Source organism: Amphiura filiformis, chromosome 16, assembly GCF_039555335.1.
Source record: "Amphiura filiformis chromosome 16, Afil_fr2py, whole genome shotgun sequence".
Classification (NCBI taxonomy): Eukaryota; Metazoa; Echinodermata; class Ophiuroidea; order Amphilepidida; family Amphiuridae; genus Amphiura; species Amphiura filiformis.
The window spans coordinates 35,079,895-35,101,942 of record NC_092643.1 but is presented as its reverse complement, the minus strand read 5'-3'; the positions used below and the strand labels follow the sequence as shown (position 1 = coordinate 35,101,942).

General features: G+C 39.4%; 2 protein-coding genes across 2 annotated transcripts in view; one reads left to right on the top strand and one right to left on the bottom strand.

Moving 5' to 3' along the window:
- LOC140172595 (membrane frizzled-related protein-like) overlaps positions 1-4,924 on the top strand; it is a 47,673-nt gene extending 42,749 nt beyond the window's left edge. Inside the window, exons 4-5 of the mRNA XM_072195734.1 lie at positions 3,902-4,052; positions 4,824-4,924. Of these exons, the coding sequence (XP_072051835.1) occupies positions 3,902-4,052; positions 4,824-4,924 (252 nt within the window). The remainder of the gene's footprint in view (positions 1-3,901; positions 4,053-4,823) is intronic.
- A 15,302-nt stretch (positions 4,925-20,226) lies between these two features.
- Positions 20,227-21,669, bottom strand: LOC140172594 (uncharacterized). The gene is made up of 3 exons (XM_072195733.1): positions 21,657-21,669; positions 21,230-21,307; positions 20,227-20,480 (listed from the first exon to the last, which is right to left on the bottom strand). The coding sequence occupies exons 1-3, from the start codon at positions 21,667-21,669 to the stop codon at positions 20,227-20,229; spliced, it is 345 nt and encodes a 114-aa protein (XP_072051834.1).
- Positions 21,670-22,048: the final 379 nt, after the last annotated feature.

Here is a 22,048-nt window from a genome sequence, read left to right as displayed (position 1 = left end):
ACAGACTGCACCTGAGAATTATATTGTTTTATGTACATATGAGCCCCATATGTCACATAGTATGGGCCCAGGGCCCCAAACGCTAAAACATAGGGCCAGCCGTTACTCAGTAAATAAAGCAGCTACAGTGCCCAGCTTGAGTCTACTGATAGCACTTGAGAATTATACTTCAACATGTGTACAGCCTCATAAGTCAAATATTATGGGCCAGGGCCCCAAATGTTAAAAAGGGCCGTCCGTTTATCATCAAATAAAGCAGCTTCAGTGCTCGGAGTTTGTACACAGATTGCACCTGCGAATTATATTGTTAATAACACCCACCCCACCCCATTCACAGACAATAGCGTAATTATAATAATATAGATGACAGAAACGTTAAGGCTGTACCAGTTAAATTACATACCCATTGGCTGTTCTATTTAATTTACATACTCCCTCTGAAATGGCCACAAAATAGGCTGTTCTATTTAATTTACATACTCCCTCTGAAATGACTGTTCCATTTAATTTACATACTCCCTCTGGAATAGCTTTCTCCTAATCAAATTGCATATTGTGAATTTCAATAGCGTATTAGGCCTATAATAATTATAGATGATGATAATTGGAAATACCATGTGTGAAGCGTTAAGGCTGTTCCATTCAATTTACATACCTTTGGCTGTTCCATTTAATTTACATACTCCCTCTGAAATGATCCCAAAATAGCTGTTCTATTTAATTTACATACTCCCTCTGAAATGGCTGTTCGATTTAATTTACATACTCCCTCTGGAATAGCTTTCTCCTAATCAAATTGCATATTGTGAATTTCAATCTATCAAATTGCATAGCTTCACTGTGAATTAGAGAGACTGACAATTAGTCATCAGCAAGGACTGTAAGTTTGTGTAAACCGATAACATGCGGGTATAGCCGTATTTGTGTACAAATATATAGCCTTCTAGTTTCTTCTCCTTCTCCTCCTCCTCTTCCTCCTCCATCAAACACAACATTCTGTCAAGGCTAGCGCTAAAACTACAATGGCCACAGGGCCCATATGTAGTACACTTATGGGCCCTACCCCGTAGATTTATCCTTTGCCCATCTTGGCCCCAGAGGTCAAAGGTCACGGGCCCCAGGGGTCCAAATGTAAAAATACAAAGCATGCTGTTGCTCATCAAATGAAGCAGCCTCAGGGCCCTGAGTTGGTACACTGATAGCCCCAGGGGTACTCTATATATACAAGTATACATGAGCCCCACATGTCATATAGTATGGGCCCCAGGGCCCCAAATGTTAAAATAAGGGGCAACAGATTGACAGAGCTAGCGCTAAAACTACAAGGGCCCCAGAGCCCATATGTGGTACACTTTGACCAGAGGTCAAAGGTCACAGGCCCCAGGGGCCCAAATGTAAAAATACAAAGCATGCTGTTTCTCATTAAATGAAGCAGCCTCGGGGCCCTGAGTTGGTACACTGATAGATCCAGGGGTACTCTATATAAACATGTATACATGAGCCTCACATGTCATATATTATGGGCCCCAGGGCCCCAAATGTTAAAATAAGGGACAACATATTGACAAGGCTAGCTATAAAACTACAAGGCCACTAGAGCTCATATGTGGCCCTAAGTTGTAAATTGCCTGTAAAGGGCCGGTCGTTTCTCAGCAAATAAAGGAGCTACAGGGTTTAGATTTGGTACACTAATAGGTCTTCAGCATTATATTGTTATATGTATATATGAACCCCATGTGTCACATAATATGGGCCCCAGGGCCCCAAACGCTAAAACATAGGGCCGGCCGTTAACCAGTAAATAAAGCAGCTACAATGCCCAGCTTGAGTCTACTGATACTTTAACATATGTGCGTGAGCCCCATAAGTCCTATATATTAGGCCCTAGGGCCCCAAATGTTAAAACAAAGGGCCGGCCGTTTCTCATCATATAAAGTAGCTTTATGGCTCAGAGTTTGTACACAGATTGCACCTGAGAATTACATTGTTATATGTACATATGAGCCCCATATGTACATATAGGTACAATATAGGGCCGGCCGTTACTCAGTAAATAAAGTAGCTACAGTGGCCAGCTTGAGTCTACTGATAGCACTAGAGAATTATACTTCAACATAATTATGTACATGAGCCTCATAAGTCAAATATTATGGGCCCCAGGGCCCCAAATGTTAAAACAAAGGGCGGGCCGTTTCTCATCAAAGAAAGCAGCTTCCGGGCTCAGAATATGCACAGAGATAGCACCTGAGAATTATATTGTTACTAACACACACCCCTCCACCCCACACACGTAGGACTAAACAGACAAATCGTATTAAATCATAATTGGAAATACCAGCGTGAAGCGTTAATGCTGTTACAGTTAAATTACATACCCATTGGCTGTTCCATTTAATTTACATACTCCCTCTGAAATGGCCCCAAAAAGGCTGTTCCGTATAATTTACATACTCCCTCTGAAATGGCTGTTCCATTTAATTTGCATACTCCCTCTGGAATAGTTTCCCCCTAATCATATTGCATAGCCTCACTGTGAGTACGAGATACTGACAACAGCAACCTATGAAGAGTAAGAGAGACGACTCCCCTGGGACTTTTTGGACTTCCACTTTTTACACATTTTCTTTATAATTTCTTTATTTTAAGTCCTCAGCAAATAAGGACTGTAAGTTTGGGTACACAGATAACATGCGGGTATAATTGTATTTGTGTACAAATATATAGCCTTCTAGTTACCTATTTCTTTTTTATTCTATTGAATTACCTATTTCTTTTGTATTCTGTTGAATTACATAATTCTTTTGTATTCTATTAAAATATTAGGAAATGTATGAGGATCGTCTTCATCACTTCAATTTCTCATGTATTCTATTGAATTAACTATTTCTTATGTGTCTATTGAATTACTTATTTCTTATATATTCTATTGAATTATCTATTTCTTGTGTATGCTATTAGACAATTAGGAAATTTATGACGATTATTTTCGTCACTTTTCAAAATATTCAATTTCTTATTTATTCTATTTAATTATCTATTTCTTATGTATTCTATGAAAAAATAGAGTCCGTGACTAAATCATAGAACAAAAGTTTGAGAGTCATTTTGGGATCTTTGATTGATTCTGAATAAATTTAGATTGGGCTCACCTCCTGAAACTTCCGGGAATTCCGGGGAGGCGTCAATCAAGGTCACATGTGGGTCAAATTTTCAGAATGCTCCAATTATGTCAAGTAATAAATCAAATTACTCGTATGGTCATGAGGATTCAAAAAATGTATAGTTTGTTATGTGTCAGACCTTTCAAGAGGGCGCTATGACGAAAAATGTTCAAAGGTCAACAACCTTTTTGAATTCTGACCATAGTTAACAACGTCTGATTTTGGTAATTTTGGTGTCTAATTATATTTTTTCTAGCATGACAAATACAACTAAGCAAATTACAAAACTATACAAGGAACCGATGACCCTCTTTTGCAACATGGCTGCCAAAAGCATCCATGTTGTATTTGGGAGGTCATCGGTTCCTTGTACAGTTTTTTAAGTTGCGTATTGTATTTCTCATTGTCGTTTTGTTTAATAATATTAATTTCAAGATAATAATAACTGCGCACCATCTATTTTGAGGTCTTTGTGTGAAATCGGAGGGTTTTGTTTTGGGCTGAGGTGTTTTTCCGAGGGAGCGGTAGCTCCCCACTCGAAACTGTTTGTTTTGTGTTTTTTTGGCGGGGGGGGAGGTGTATTTTTTTATTGACCATTATTGACTCATTTACTTTCCAAAATGTATAGTTTTATATGCTAGACTTAAATTTCTGAAATAATGAAATCAGAAAAGGTCCATTTTCTATCCCAGACCATTATATTGTCTGTTATCAAGAAGCAACATTTTTCGTTTTCACAGATACTAGAGACCAAAATAAGCGACAACATGAGATATTGCGGCACCAGCTTAGTTCGAGAAACTGTGCAGTCTAGAAGAAATTATTTATGGCTGCAATTCAGATCTGATGTTTCTATTGTGCGATCGGGATTTCGAGTAGAATACGAGATAGGTAAGTTGTTATCATGTTTTCGCAGTTTACTGCGTATGAGAAGCACTAATTGCATTGATTTAATAATTCCAATTGCACCCAGAGGTGTATTGGACAAAAACACTGTCAATTTATATAGCTGTATCTATGAGAGAGGAATATCTAGCCCAAGTAAGTGCATGTGAAATTCCCAAACCATGCTAGGTTTATTTGCAGCAGGATGCTAGCTGATACTGAATCAATGTAATGCACTATTTGACTCTCAACAAAGACGGGGCCGGTTCAAACTTTCAGGAGTCTTTCAGGTCAAAGGTCAAGAAAATCGCGACCTGATACAGTCACTCACTCGCTGATGAAAGATGGAGTACCATCTGAAAATTCCGAGGTAGGAATTATTTCTTTGTGTTTGGATCAAAAGTTTAAAGCAAAATCACACTATTTGACTATTTGCACCACGACCCAGTTCCAATGAAAATCCATACCACTTGACCTAGACCATAGATGGTAGTGATTAGACAACAATAACTACGCACCATCTATTTTGAGGTCATTGTGTGAAATCGGAGGGTTTTGTTTTGGGCCGAGGTATTTTTGAAATACTGAGGCTCAAAACAAACCCCGACAATTTCACACAATGAACTCAAAATAGATGGTGCAAAGTAATTATTGTCATTCATTACCGTCGTATCTTATTATTTGAACAAATCAAAATGGCATTTTTTGTTATTTTATGTCATAAAACGCTGTTAAATATAACCAGTTTTAATCATTGTTATTACCTACCATACAAAGAAATCGGCCAGGCGAATTTAACAATGAAGCCGACAACAAGAGCTACCAATCACAGAAGCGCGACGGCATCATGTAGGCGTGTGCGTTGTCATAACGCTTAGCGCATAGACGCACGCGAAGTTATTGTAGCACGTTAGAAGTCATTGTGAGTTATTAATGACTGCGCAATTAGTGCGTGGTCAAGCAATCAACATCTTTTGATTGGATCGCACTTGCTGCGTATATTAATGAGGTTATGAATTAGAGGTTAATAACTGCGCATCGGTTATTTGGAGGTCATTGTGAAAAATCTAAACATTTTGTCTTTGGAACCGAGGAATATCTCCGAGATCCAAAGCAAAATGTTTAGATTTTCACAATGCCCGATATTACCGATGCAAAGTTATTAACCTCATTCTTTCGTCACTTTAAACTCTTCACCTTACAAAATAACACACAATTTTGCTCAAAAGTTTATAAAAATAGATACATCTTTCCTTTTCAAAAATCGATCAGGCTAAAACAGGACGACCAATAACAAAAGTGCGTATCACAATCTGTGCAAATATGGTAGCGCGCAATCCAAATACGGCAGCCAGCGAGCGCGCAGTTCGTTCGACGCACAACAACACGCAAACGCCGGTCAATTGTGTACGACATTGGAACAATTACGCATTTTGCGGTCAATTGTGAGATATTAATGACCTCGATTTGCGTTCGCGTTTTCACAAATAACTAAATGTAATTCATAACCTCCGCGTATCACGCCATATGTGCGTCCCAATCAAATTGGTCGTTAGATGATTTACGCACACCGCGATGTACCGGCGCGGAGGTTACTGATATCCATCAATGACCTCCGCGTATGCTTACGCGGTACAATGACTTCCGCGTGTGCGCATCTGTTGCGCCGGAACACTTCACGCGCACGCAACAACCATATTTGCACATAGTGTGATTGCGCAGTGCTGTAATTGGTAAGTCCGTTTTAGCCTGTTCGAGTTTTTGAAGGGCGAAATATATACGTTTTGATAAAAATCGTTTATTTCAACAAATTTCGGAGAATAAAATCTTGAGATTTGGTTGAGTGATGAGTTAAAAATGACGGTTATGAATTCGGTTAGTAACTTTGCATCGGTTATATGTCGGGCATACGCCCCGGGGATATTCCGAGGTCCAAAGCAAAATGTTTAGATTTTTCACAATGCCCTCCAAATAACTTTTGATATCTATCTATCTATCTATAATTGGATCGCACGCATCGCGTTTATTAATGAGGTTATGAATTAGAGATTAATAACTGCGCATCGGTTAAATCTAAACATGTTGCCTTTGGAACCGAGGGATACTCCAGTTTTCACAATGCCCGACATATTAGACAATAATAACTGCGCACCATCTATTTTGAGGTCATTGTGTGAAACCGTCACTTTCATCTCTTCACTTTACAAAATAACACACAATTTTCCTCAAAAAATAAACAATTTTTACGTTTTGCCTTTCCAAAATTGATCAGGCTAAAACAGGATGACCAATAACAAAAGTGCGAATCACAATCTGTGCAAATATGGTAGCGCGCAATCCAAATACGGCGACCGGCGCTATCGTAATTTGCTCGACGCCCAACACGGCGCTCGAGGAGGTTACTTATATTTACGCTGACGGCGCGGAGGGTTTGTATGGGTTGGCTTGCGATATATTTATTTATCATACCACTAAGGGAAACATCAAAGAACACCGCTAACCTGATATATTTTCGTATCTAGTCAGTGAGTGCGTATTTTACGCTTTATAGACCTTTTTCTGATGACGTCACCTAATCGATATTGGGGTCTCGATGTAAACAAACAACACGTGCGTTTCCCACGTGCCCACGTTGTGAAAACACCAAATACTGCGTATTTTCTCCTCTGTTTTGTCATCTTTCACTTCAGCTTCCATAAAATAATTGTTTAAACGAGAACTGTAAACTGGTTACCTTTGTTTCAGCTTGTTTTGATACTACAAAATACAAAAGATCACGGAAAAACAGTGATGCTATTTGAAAATCAATCTTTGTTTTGGTTCACATTTTTGTTTACTTTTTACACCGTGCCGAACTAAACGCGTACTGCGAGCTGGTAATCCCGCGCAGGACGCCTAGCGTGGCGCAAAATTGATCGCGCGCGCCGGCGCGCTATTTGCGTTTGGGTGCTGATGACTCGAATGCTGGACCCCAATATCGATTGATTGGTGACGTCTGAGAAAACGGTCTGTATCTAGTGTGTGAGAGCGTATTTTGCAAGGCCGATACGCGTGTACGGCGAGGTACGCGTATAAAGGCGATTCGCGTAAACCGGGCGCGTAAAATGCACGCAATCTGTAATACGCGAAACAGTCATCTATTTTTTGTAATGTTTTTCCTATTTAGCAGCAATTAATATGTTTAAAAACGTAATTATTTCAATATTTAGAATGACTTAGTGGTATGATAAATTCGCTCAGTGTCATACTGGGTTCAGCCTTCGGCTTCACCCAGTATGACACTTCGCGCACGATAATTTCCCGTACCAAACCTCCGCTTCACCTAATACTAATAATCTCGAAGCTGCCGTTAGCTTGGATAATGGTGGAAGTGTCCAGGAACGCTAGTGTTCTGTCCTCCTCTCCTTGAGTGGTGAATTTAATGTCCGGGTCCAATGAATTCAGATGGTCTGTAAATTCCTCAGCGTACTCCTTCTTGAGTTTCGTGTGCGTGTCATCGACGTAGCGATACCACCACAACTGGGGGGATTGAGGTGCTGTTCTAATGGCTATTTGTTCTAAGTGTTCCATGTTTAAAGGTCAGGTCTATTGCAAAAACAAATTTATCTCTATTCGAAGAGAATAATTATTACATTACAAGTTGACACTCGTTGCAATTTTTTATGCGTATTTCTCCTGATAAAAAAGAGAAATTGTGTGGGTAAATTCGGGCTCGTACGTGTTCTTCCCCCCCTTTGAAGCGAATTTATTTTTAAGGCAGCGGGCTATGACGTAAATAAATGAAGCGGACACTATATCATGCTCTCATTTACTTGTGTGACAAGTTTGACATTAGCAACATTGAGTTGTACTATTATTTACCATAACAATGCTGCATAACAATATGCAGACTAATTGTTCTCATTTCGGAAACAAATCCCACATATTTGTTACTACACGTTTGCTTTGTAATATTTGATCCAACTGAATATGTGAGTTTGTGGACTTAACACGGTTTATATGCTCGTATCCGATTGATAACTATGAAATTCTAAGCTCAAATTTTTTATTTATCTTTAGGCATAATATTTCTCATGATATTGATATACGTAAATCACAATTTACTAATATATATAAAAAAAAAGCCATATGTTTAAAAAGCATTACATTTTTAAGACTGGGGGTCTGTTATCGTCAAGCAAAATTTTAAATATGTGGACAAACTCAAAAAAATAGAAATCCTTGATTCTTTTAGCATGGAAAGGGTTTAGGGGGACATTTTAAAATGACATTTAAAAAGTTGCATTTGGCCTGTTGGCATGGTAACGGACAAAACAAATTTGAGTCGAAAATGACCAAAATTTACAAAGTTTGGTCGAATGCCACAAATAAATAAGATGTGATATATTTTTTTATTTTTTTTCTTCAGATAGGGGCATGCTTTGGTAGTCCTTGCAAATGAAGAAGATAAAAGATCCTTTAATTTTAAGTAGAAAAAACACATTTTTGGGCAAAAATTGTAAGTGTCATTTTACCCCAACATTGAAGGGGTGTAAATGTAAAGAAGAGGTTGATATTTTGTAAGTGTATGGTGGCATAGCTAGAGTGAACCCTTGCTGACAGATATATAGTTTCAAAAAATTGGGGTCTCCACTTCTAAAGAAGTTCTGGCTTTTTAAAAGTACCAAGTTTTTGAAAAAATGTTTATTTTTTAAGGGGAATTTATGGCAAAAAAAGACAAATTTCGCGTGCTTAAGGGCGTACTACACCCATATATTGGTTTGATTGGTCTAAAAAAATATTTTATCATTTCAAGCTAGGCGATATATGCACTGATCATGTGAAATAAAAAAAATTATGAGAAAAAATCGTGAAAGTGTGCTTTTTCACCTATTTGTCTTAAAGTTGATTGGTTGATAAGGACGCTACCACGTAGTCTCCGTCACAACCGGTTTCTGCCGTTTCTAACATTCATCGATATTCACAATACAGTGTTAGACTTGCTACCAGTCCAAAATACGACCTGCCTATGTATGTTTAGGGCTGACACGTCAATTTGTATTACCAATAGGAAATACACAGGTCAGACATTTGAGAATAATTCTTTAAGATTTGGTAAAAAAATTGTAGCCGCCTCATTAATATGCTACCTAATCAAAAATTTTGTTGAAATAAAATTAAGGATCGAATGCGTTTTAGTGTCAAAAAAGGCAAAATTACCGTCAAACTTTCGCCGAATTCTGCACCCTTGCGAAGCCCTCCGGCGGGTGCACAGTTAAATCGGGAATAAAAATATCCGACCTTTGCGATCAAAAACAACAAATTACAACATTGGACCATGTTTGGACATACTATAGGCAAAAAAAACACTATTGCCAAATAATATAGAATAGAACATTTGACATCAACTTGACAAACTAATGAAGAAAATGTGCTCCATAAACATTAGGTAAGTGCGCAAAACAATTCCTATTCAAATGCGTGTATAAAACTGAACAGGGCCGGACGGCTACAAGACTACCGCATAAGTTCAAAGTTGCCAGATTCAAACATGAGCATGTATGCCTAGCACCTTCTCTTGGTAAAATCCCTGATAAAATCAAGATTGTGACCGTCGTGTTATTAAAATTGAATTTTAAGCGTTGGAACTTAACACAAAAGACCATACGGGTATGCTCTCCCGGAAAGACCCCCCCCTCCATTTTTTGGATTCCGCAGCTCCAAAAGACCCGTGACCAAAATAGAGCTATAGGCGCAGGCGCAAGCATACGTAAACACGGAAACTTGACAATTTCAGCTCTAAGACCTACATCGCTCGATCATTCTTCACATGTCTGGGTTTTTTCAGGCGTTATTCACCCAGAAAGCCAAGAAAGACCCAATTTTGACTATTCGCAGCTCCAAAAGACCACCTTTTATATTTATTGGCAGCTCCAAAAATGATCCCTTTCCGGCATGTAGGCCTAGGCCTACCCCGGTACGCCGTCAGCACCCCCGGGAGATCAGTCCCCGGACCCTACTAAATTCTGGGGGAGCATACCCCAGGAGCATACCCACCAGAAATGTATGTTGTGCCCCCCCCTCCCGTGAAGTGGCGTCATGGGGATCATGGGCGTAGCTAGGACTTTTTAAGGGGGGGGGGCAAAGGAGTGAAAGGGGAAACCCTCATTCAAGGGGGAAATCTTTAACGAAACAAAATAGGCTCAAAAGTACAAAAAAGACCCTAGTAAAATTCTTCAGGGCGACCGCATCCAAAGGGGGGGCGGACTTTCCACAGGGGGTTGGGGTAGCTTCCCCCATTGCCCCCCTTATGTACGGCACTGGACGTATGAGAAATTTGCTTATTTCCGCAAATTAAGACATTTTAACAATTCCGCAATTATAGACATTTTAAATGGTAGGCCCTAATAAAGTGAGTAGAAAAAGTGAATAATAAATAATAGTAGACCTATTACACCCCATAGATATTGGCCAATGTCAATGCACATGTGCACGTGGCATCACTCTGCTACCGGTATTTCTTTTGTGCCAGAAGAGGCATTTTAAAGGAGTATATTAATACTTGGCTTTTGCAATAATATAGGCCTACGTGCCAAAACTTGCTTGCCCCTTCTCGGCCTGCCTAAAACTGAATACCGGTTGCCATGTAGGCCTAGGGGGACAATGTTTTGGTAGGCCTATGTCGATAGAGGGGGGTTGGCATGTCAAAGTGGGGAGGACAAAGATTTGTTGGCATGGGGAAAGAAATTCACCACCCCAGATGGCGAGTTGCGATAATATAAACTTAATCAGCGGTGAAAAGCACGAGTATAATAGGCCTACAATTCCGCAAAATAATAGGCGTAGGCCTACATTTTAAAGGTAACACGGAAAAATGAAAGTTAAAGGTTATAGCCAGGGCAGTCATATAATTAAAATATTAGATGATGAAATGATGATAAGGGGCTCACTGGGGGATTTCCAAATGGTGTAGGCCTACCAACTGAATTTCTTATAATCTTACCCCTTCCCCGGCCTTTATAATCGCCTTTGTTGTCCCTGTTTGTTGTTATAGTAGGCCTATTAGTGGTTTAGCCAAACGCTGAGTATTAAAGACAAAATCTCATCCCGGGAAAAAATCATCAGACATTTTACACGAATCTGATTACTAGCCGGGATAAGCCTATGATAGGCCACCTACATTATATCGGGCTTCAACTTTGTCAATTGGCCTACTGCTGTTAGGATCCTATGCCAAATACATTTCAAAAATATTAAATGACAATTTAAATGACTTATCCTTCACTTTTAGACATTTATAAACAATTTTAATTTTTCACACTTTGCTGGGATCACTGGATAGGCCTTTAAAATTGTATAGATGGGAATGTCTAAATTCGAGCGTAGGGCCTACGTTATAGGCCGGCTTTTGACTAACACACGCGTCGCGTCACGTCACGTCACGTCACGTCACGTCACGTCGCGTCGCGTCACGTCGCGTCACGTCACGTCACGTTGATATCTTCATGAGCGAACGAACTTGCACCCGCTGGGCCTGTTGAAATCAAAACAAATCTTTGCCGGGGGGTCCACTCTTGCAGTAATGTTCATGTCAAATCCGACCCCATTTAATGGGTTCTCTGGGTTCAAAAATCCCACTCAATCAGGCCCAGGAAACTCCACAAATTACCCTCACGGAGGCTCCCAATACCGTCTAAAAAGAACCCCAAGTGCCCCCATCTACTGCAAGAGTGGACCCCCGGCAAAGATTTGTTTTGATTTCAACAGGCCCAGCGGGTGCAAGTTCGTTCGCTGTCGATATCAGCATGTGTGTATCATATGCAATAGAGCAGGCCATGGAAAACACGTGTGCAACAACGTGACCAAGTAAAACAAACACAGCTGTATGGAATTTTCCATTGAAAACTCTGAGGTCGTATTCTTGAAGACGGGTCAACCTTAGGCCTGGGAGGCTCTTTGGCCATGTCAAGTGGGGTGGGCTGGGTCATGTTATTGCGCGGTTGTGTTGTTCATTTTTCTGCCTCCGCAGGAGGTAGTATGCTTTGAAATTTACACCTAAAATGCCGCACATTGCGCGGCATGTAGGCCGATTGTACAAATTTATATTCTGACAAGTACTCTAATTTCCGCCCAATATCGAGAGCCCAATATATATCCCCCACCTCTTTGCGCCATACATAAATTCGCCTATCGCCATTTCCGAATGTTCAAAAAGGTAATCACGCTTCCTCAGCATGTGCAATAAATTAGCATTAAAATTAATCTTATTCTATAGGGATTCTAGAAACGCCTAGCACGTGGCGCCAATGGCGTGGGTCTATCAAGTTAATGAATTATGCATTAGAATATTTTCAAACTCATATGTTGTATAATTGAAGACCGAATTAAAAAGACTAGCTTGCGTATGCCGTCCTGTAAACCAGACCAAAATGCCATACTGCGCAGGTCAGCAACCAATCACGGCGCGCCTTTGTCATGACGTCAGACGCAAACTAGTCTTTTTTAATTCGGTCTTTAATTATAGGTTGTAACCTCAGCGCTCATCAGCAGCCACACCACCTCAATGCCTTCGGTGTGATCAGCAGCTTTATCGTTCAAGACAAGTTGGAAAACCGTTATGCTGTGGCAATGGGAATACACCTCAAACAAGGTTTAATTTCATGATTACATGAAACCTGATTATTAATGCAAAAACTTTGGCTGGAGAAGTTGAAGCTGACGTTCATGGCGACACTTTGGATGTGATAATTTGACATCATGGATTGTTTTGTGCAAAATTGGAGGTATTTTTGTGCCACGGCGAGTCAGCAGACCGACTGGCATGCATGCTAGGCTCGACTAGGCCACAATCATGATCCGATGCATTTGAACTGCAATGTATGGTATGATACGCCTAGTCGCGCCTATGGCCGGCTTCATTGCTGCCCGGGCATTGCTGTTCAAATACATGTACTAAAGTATTGCAATTTTATTGCGTTGATATAATTCGGAATAATTCGTTTTAAAGTATTTGCTTCCCCAATTCCCATGCGTGGTTGTGTTTTATGTTCTACTGAGTACTGTTGCAATATTTTTGCATGCATACCCATGACCGTTTCAAGACTTTGACTGAGAAATTTGCTTTTTGTTTGTTAAGATAAAAATCAAAAATAAAATGCAAGAATCATCTTTCCCAACACAATACTTCTTACAAACAAGGTGTTGATATTGGCCCTTTCGATGCAAGACAAAGCACAAATGAAGGAAACAAAACAAAACAATGTTTTTTATTTTTTATTCAATTACACATACAAAAGAGTAATGACCTATAAAAAGACCCCCCTAAATATAATAATATTAATATTATTTTAGTCCTGAATACAAAATATAATAAACAAGCATTAAAAAAATCTGAAACGTTACAATCGTAATTTTCAGTCAAAAAATCCACGAGAAATGACTCTTGATAGGGGCCTACAACTTAGGCATATATGCATTTAAAAACAGAAACGGCTGCCTGCATCTGGAACTCTTCATATCTGAAAGTTTGAAGGTCTTATTTCATACATCAGAATTATCTGCAAGATTGCAAGATGGCTTTAGGTGACCGTGGCCCTATTGGCTAATGCACAAATTTAGATTTTCTTTCTATTTAAATAATATGTTAAAGCTTATGCCCTGTAGATTACATTCGGTTCTTGAGATATGGCCTGTCAAAATGGTGCGAACCCAAAACAAAAAATTGGCAACAACTTTCTTTTTATTTTCTATATTTTTGACAAGTCCAGTTGCCAGATGATTTTCTAATTACATGTATGAATTATGCAAAGTAAAGATTTCAGATACAATTAAAAGAGCTATAGTAGGCCTACTGAGGCATGGTACATGGGTAGAACACACACTGTAGACCTACTACAAAATTACGGTTGCGTTTTTTGGCAAATTTCAATTTGCATAATTAATTTGGGCCACTTATTAGAAAAGTTGATTAGGGCCCTAATTAATTATGCAAATGGAAAAAAACATAAAAAAAGGCATTCATGGGTTTTATATCTTATTTTGTAGCCGATCTGAACATTCTACTTTGTACAATTCTTGCATATATAATTAGAAAATAAGGCCTACCTGACATCATTGCATATCAAAAATAAAAGAAATTTGTTGCCAACTTCTTGGTTTCGCGCCATTTTGACAGGCCATATATTTTGGTAACCGAATATCCGATTAAAATAAAATTTTCAGTCTTGTAATCAGGAGAGAATGGACTCACATATTTCAATCAGACAAAAATCTATATCCAATAGCGTTACCTTAAAGCTAACATTATAAGTGTCTCCTTAACTAATAACAAAAGGTGCCCACTGGTATCTTGGAGGCATTGTCTTTTTAAAGACATTTCTTGTTTCGTGGCGTCTGCGGGTTTTTCTGCGGGGCCGGGGTGTGTCCTGGGACGGGTGTTAGCCCCTTTGCGAGAATACGGCCCGGGGTATTTTCCACAGTTTAAAAATAGCCACGCGTATCCCATGCATTCATATCGGGTCTTTTCAATGGAAGTTCCTAGTGCATGTTCATGGTATGTGCTAAGCGAAACATTGATTGGGGTGCAAACAAGGGTCATGTTGAGTTCTGGCTTGTTTTGGGTGATTGGATCGGGTTGTCAAAAAGGCAGTAAATACAGGTGGTTGTCAAGCATTCTCAATTGGCAAAAGAAATACAAACTAAGTGGCGAAGGGAAAAAAGTTTCCGGGAAAGTTTTTATCAAATAAAAATAAAATAGGAAAATAGGAGTTGAAAACAGAGAATTGAGGGACCCAACGGTACCCAGTTCGTTGGGCGGGGTGTTATGTGGCCCACCTCGGGTGCATTCACCCAATGCCCCCCAGCTTGATAGAGGTCAAGGTCAAATTGGATCTCAACCGTATGACTTGTTTGTAACTTTTAAGAAGATATCAACGTGACGTGACGTGACGCGACGTGACGCGACGTGACGTGACGTGACGTGACGTGACGCGACGCGTGTGTTAGTCAAAAGCCTTATAGGCCTGAGCGTGCCGGATAAACGTGCAGGAATTTTTTCATGATTTTGACTGCGTTTCTATTCTGTAGGCATAGGCCTACCCGTGACGTGATTCCAAAGCCAAAAATTCCCCCCTTCGATCTGCCAAATTTTCCCAAATTCCTGTGCCCCCGGCCCGGCCCGTCTTGGCTTGTCTAAAATTTGTTTTTTCCTTCTCCATGGCTCCGTATTGGGATTGCCCCATACGCCGGAATTTGATCTTAAAAATACCTAAATATATATACCAAAACTCGGCAACTCGTATAACGCAATGGATTGTGAGTGAACACTTGTCAAAATTGTCGTGTGTCAAAATTCGGCTACCGTATATCGTGCAGAACTCTATGGAAATATACACAATATTTGATTTTTTTTTTTTGCCTTGGATAGCGACAATCATAGGTAAGTTACAAATGATATGACTCCGCTTAAAATATGCTATCACTGTATCAATTTTGGAGTTCCTAGTTGAAATGGGTTAGAAAACAAAAGGTAAAATAGTTACCAAACTCGCAAATTTAAGCTTAACGCACTTACGAAATATGGTGGGTATAGGTGACGAGAAATGCAATTTTTTTCAACATTGCTGTAGTATGGTTGTGGTAACCTGTTACCTATGGCTTAATTAAGTTTCAGTGAAATAATGTCGCTAGTTAAAAATACAAAGTATAGCTCAACATTGAAAATAGAAGCATTTTAACCAGTTCGTTTTTGATAGATGTGGAGCACTGAAAATCACCAAGTTCATGAAGCCATCAGGAACCACTTATTCCCATTTTACATATCAACATTATTTCTCTAATGCGTTAGCAACACATATCCAAAATTTTAACGAAATCCGTTGATAGCAAGCTTTCCAAAATGAAGTGAATTTAAAACATCAGTGATGTACCACCTTTTGGCTTCTACCTTCAAAAGCATGTAAGCTACATTGATACCGATGCCACCAATAGAACGAGAAGATTTGCCCTTCATTTTGCATACCACTATGTCCAATTTTTTTTCTCATTTCTTCACAAAATGCAAAAAACCCGTAAAAAATGCGATGGGTGTAGTACCCCCTTAAATAACCGTAATGAAATAATTATTGAATACATTTCTATTGATGAAAAGATTAAGTGACTTCTTAAATTTGAGTCTCAGTTTTAAATGGTACAAACAAGCTATATTATAAATAAAGGCCTTTTAAGGGGGTACACCCCTGCCCAATTTTGTGTCCATTTTTGCATTTTCTCAAATATTATTGCGCATTGGTGACAAGTAAGATATGTATATTATAGGGGCAAGGACTACAACTACTGCAATGAGAATTTTATTTCAGCACAGACAACAGTTGTGGAGTTACAGTCAAAAATGAGGGAAACCAATATTTGATCAATAAATCAATAACTACCTGCCTTGAGTTGCTGAATTTTCAGTGCAGTAGTCTTTGCCCGTATAATATACATATCTTACCTTAAACGTCATTGAAGCATTGACGCTAGTAGCTCACATTCAGTCAGGAAAATATGACAAAATTACAAACATCAAAATTAAAAAGCCTTCTAGTCAAGATAAGAGGAAATACAAGCGGACAGCAAAGCATTCTTTCTGAATCAGAGATATGATTAGGTCATGAATTGGCCCTAAAGGTTATATCCACTAATAGGCCTGGGTGATACATGGAAATACGACAAATAACTATTTGTTTGCATCTGCTTTAAAATCGCTGAAATTGATCAAGTAATATAGCCAAAAAAGTACTTTTTAGGGTTTGATGCTTCAAAATGGTATATTTTCTCTCATTATATGACATTTTTGTTGTAATACAGGGTGTCCCAAAATAAAGAGGCCCCTCATTGCGCCCTCTTTTTCTCCTATTTCTGAAAAGTTGATCAAATATATTTTGGTATGTAAAAAAACCTTGAGTCGTTAGCTTTAATAAACCAAAACAATTATATCAATCGGCTCACAACTTTTGAAGATATGCTCTTTTAAAGAAATGTACCCATTTTTCACTCTGTCCACGGAGAAGGTTTCGCTACTTCAAAGATTGAAAAGGAGTACACATACCATGCATGAATATCAAACATTCCTCAATGATAACTTTATAAAATAACTTTATTTATGGAATGGGCTTTACCGGTGGGTTTATGGGCAATGGATTTTGTTAATAGTGTCGTTAATTTGTGGGTAAAATGGATGCCGAATGGGACTTCTTTTGCTTTACTTGCAATTACTTATTTTTTCTTGGTTATTTATGCCTTATGTTTTATTGTGTTTCTTACTTTCTTACTTTATTGTTTCTTGCTTTCTTTTTTTATTTACAACATAAGTCATTTCTCTTTTTAGGATAAAAGGTAGCCCTAAAAGGTTGTTTGGTTTGTCTTTAGTTCTTCTGAAGTGAGTTTACTGTGCTGCTCTGCCCTCTACCTGGTTGCCTCCTTGGCGAATACAGGTTTCAGCCCTGATCCTCATTGCATCAATTGCGTTGCGTACCATCCTTGTGCGCCGGATACTTGCGAATGCATTCAGTAATACGGTTGCGAATATCTTGGATTTTGCCACAAAGGTCTGGTGAGGTCTGGTGATCGTACAGGCCACTCCACAGCATGAGCCATCCCAACTACTCTGTTTGCTATCCGTGGACAGAGTGAAAAACGGGTACTTTTATTCAAAAGGGCATATCTTCAAAAGTTGTTAGCCGATTGAAATAATTGTTTTGGTTTATTAAAGCTAACGATTAAAGGTTTCTTTACATACCAAAATATATTTAATCAACTTTTCAGAAATAGGAGAAAAAGAGGGCGCAAGGAGGGGCCTCTTTTTTTTGGGACACCCTGTAGTACCAAAATTCATACGCACGGCTTCGGTTTTTAGTAAATACTAGCGGGACACCCGCGCTACGCGCGGGTCCCCGCTAGGTGAGTAAATGGGAGCGTTCACTAAAACGGGAGGAATTACAGAACAGGTAGAATCATTGAAAAGGTAAATTTCATTTATCTGAGTCTGACCCTCGTTAAGCCTAAGTTTCCATTTTAGCTTCTTTCTTTCTTTTTAGTTTCTTCTACATGGGCCAATTTTGTTCCATTTTTTAAAAACATTTTGCTGCTAAGCTTGCAAATTTCCGTTACCATGTTTTTTATTTACTCAATCCCGTTCCCATTATTTTCTAAATCTGTCCTTTCTTACATTTCCCTGTTGATTTCATTTTTTATTTGCTGCTTAGCTTGTGATTTCCCGTTTTCATGTTATTTATTTAGTTCTGTCCTCAGTTTAATAGCTTTTTTATTTAAATCATCTAATTTTATTAGATTTTATTATTCTTTCCTTCTTTAGCCTATTTTGTTCCCGTTTTCATTTTCTTACTGTGACTAACTATAGGCTAACCCACATACTCGTAGGCCTACCTGTTTGTCCTCATTTTGTTTTCTTTTTTAATTACAGTAGGCCTACCTCTTCATGTTGTTTGTACTTTTTAACACACATCTTTTCCCCGTATTTATTACGCCTACGGTCGGTCGTTCACCCGTATTATCATTCATTGCGCGACTCTGCGTCGTTTACGCGCGACATGGCGTAGTGCTGCGTTACCCGCGCGCTATCGCTGTGCTACGCGAGCGGCTTGGCATTAGATACGCCCGTACGACGCGCACGGGCTGGCTTGACAACTGACTCCTTTTTGTTTACCCAGCATAGCAACGTACCACATTTTCACTGATTTTGAGGCCAATTCTTGACCGTTTTCAACCAAATAAAGTTTAAACACGTTCCCGTATATTCATCGATCTCCCGTATGAATTTGGCGACATTTGGATCGAAACTGACGGAGCCTTTATAGGCATACATAGATACATAGATAGATAGATAGATAGATAGATAGATAGATAGATACAACATTCCCCTATTTATAGTAAGACTAGCGGGACACCCGCGCTACGCGCGGGTCCCCGCTAGGTGAGTAAATGGGAGCGTTCACTAAAACGGAGGAATTACTGAACAGGTAGAATCATTGAAAAGGTAAATTTCATTTATCTGAGTCTGACCCTCGTTAAGCCTAAGTTTCCATTTTAGCTTCTTTCTTTCTTTTTAGTTTCTTCTACATGGGCCAATTTTGTTCCATTTTTAAAAACATTTTGCTGCTAAGCTTGCAAATTTCCGTTACCATGTTTTTTATTTACTCAATCCCGTTCCCATTATTTTCTAAATCTGTCCTTTCTTACATTTCCCTGTTGATTTCATTTTTTATTTGCTGCTTAGCTTGTGATTTCCCGTTTTCATGTTATTTATTTTGTTCTGTCCTCAGTTTAATAGCTTTTTTTATTTAAATCATCTAATTTTATTAGATTTTATTATTCTTTCCTTCTTTAGCCTATTTTGTTCCCGTTTTCATTTTCTTACTGTGACTAACTATAGGCTAACCCACATACTCGTAGGCCTACCTGTTTGTCCTCATTTTGTTTTCTTTTTTAATTACAGTAGGCCTACCTCTTCATGTTGTTTGTACTTTTTAACACACATCTTTTCCCCGTATTTATTACGCCTACGGTCGGTCGTTCACCCGTATTATCATTCATTGCGCGACTCTGCGTCGTTTACGCGCGACATGGCGTAGTGCTGCGTTACCCGCGGGCTATCGCTGTGCTACGCGAGCGGCTTGGCATTAGATACGCCCGTACGACGCGCACGGGCTAGCTTGACAACTGACTCCTTTTTTTGTTTACCCAGCATAGCAACGTACCACATTTTCACTGATTTTGAGGCCAATTCTTGACCGTTTTCAACCAAATAAAGTTTAAACACGTTCCCGTATATTCATCGATCTCCCGTATGAATTTGGCGACATTTGGATCGAAACTGACGGAGCCTTTATAGGCATACATAGATACATAGATAGATAGATAGATAGATACAACATTTCCCTATTTATAGTAAGACTAGCGGGATACCCGCGCTTCGCGCGGGTCCCCGCCAGATGAGTAGAAGGGAGCGTTCACTAAAACAGGAGAAATAACTGAACAGGTAGAATCATTGGAAAGGTAAAATTTAATGTATGTGAACCTGACCCTCTTTACCAAGAGGAACGTGATTAAGTCCAAGGAGAATATACTCAGTCAAGTCGGAAATAAACACTAATATGAGCATAAAGGATTAAAAGTTCTAATTTGTTTTTTTATTTATTATAATCTAATAGAGAATGCTGATTCTTCTTCGTTTTTTACATGATTGTACTTTTTCTTCATCTTCCTCCTCTTCTTCTTCCTCTTCTTCTTCCTCATCTTCTTCCTCTTCTTCTTCCTCTTCTTCTTCCTCATCTTCTTCCTCTTCTTCTTCCTCATCTTCTTCCTCTTCTTCCTCCGCTTCTTCTTCCTCCTCTTCTTCATCATCTTTGTCCAGTGGCTCTTCTGTTGTTTCTTCCCGGGCTTCGTCTTGCATGAGTGCTGTGTGCGACAGAGAGAATTGTGTTAAACAGTGTTAAATAACTGTTGAGTGGACCATGCGTTTTTGGCCCAACGCGTGTTTTAAATAGGACGCATGTTGATATGCCGGAATTGCAGTGGTGGTATTTTCCCGGGGCACTCCCAGATATTGACATACATCATGTGCGCATGAAAGAACTTGGTATTTTTGGCAAATCCTAAACCCAATGACCCCGTTTATTTCAGTAGCCTACACTTAGGGCTTAAAATTGAAATATCGGCACGTTTTGCGCGCATTTTTAGCAAAATGAATGAGTTGTGTATTTGGTACTGTAAAATTCGGTTAAACTTAAAAGCTATTATGTATTGTTAAGGATGTGAAATTTTGTGCGTTCCCATATGCCATACAAAATCACCACATTTTTGACATTGTCAACACCGAATGACCCGGCCCCTTTTTCTGAAATTTCTACACCGATAGACCCCTAGTTCAAGTTCAAGTTCAAGTTTTGTACGCTGGTGGGCAAAGGTAGGCCTACGCCGATTTCACATTAGAGGCCTTCCGGGGGTATTAATGTCGTTAATTGAATACCCCCGGAAGGCCTCTAAAATATTAAGAACGTATGAGAATGGCCTGCGTCTTTTACTCAAAGTGAAGGTACTTCTCATTTTTTTTGCTATCATCTTCAATTCAAGCATGTCGCACAGAAGGCCCTCAAAAGGTCACCCAAATGGCTATACATGTACTCATAAACACATTTATAACTTACCGACAATATCGGCAAATCCTGCCAATTTGGCCGCCGGGCTTGCTACCGGTACCGGTACTTGAGCATTGAACTTGCGTGCTGCAGATATGAGAATAAGAAACAGTAGGTCCAAAACATTATTATAGTTATGATTTGTGACACCTGTTTGTTACTGTTGTCGGCTAACCCGTTGTTTGTATATTCTACGATTGGTCATTCCTGATATGAAGTCGATACCATGACATAGTTCCACCACATGCGCTATTCCATCATATCAATTTCGGCTTATTCCTATTATTGAGTGTCGCTACGTGTACATCTCCCTGTCCCAGGCGGGAGTGCATGTTATGTGCATTACATTTTGGAATAGGCTACTAACAATTTTATGATATTCCGCGGGCTGGCGAAATAGCGGGGGAAATGTAGCCGGTATTCGCGGCCAAATTACCGGAGGACAGCATTGTTTACAATACTGGCAATCTTTAGGCCTAATCCCTAAAGCGGATATAGGCCTAAGCCGGCTTTTTACTCCAATAAAAGAACGCTTAAAGTCTTCAAGTAGGGCCTATTTAAATACATACCTATGTTGGTTCTGCACGCTGGTGCTGGTGCTGATGCTGGATGATCTGCATGAATAAAATAAAAGTATGGTATTATTGAGCAAGCCTACCGTATCCGTACACGGGCAGTATGATCCCGGGCATGCATCATGCTTTCCCATGATGATGACTGTATGAAATTACCCCGGGGAAATTACTTTGAAGCTCTTGAGATATTCGCCGTCGTAGTGCACGTTAGTAACCATTGGTTACTGCTCCAAGCCTGAGCTCATACACCTGT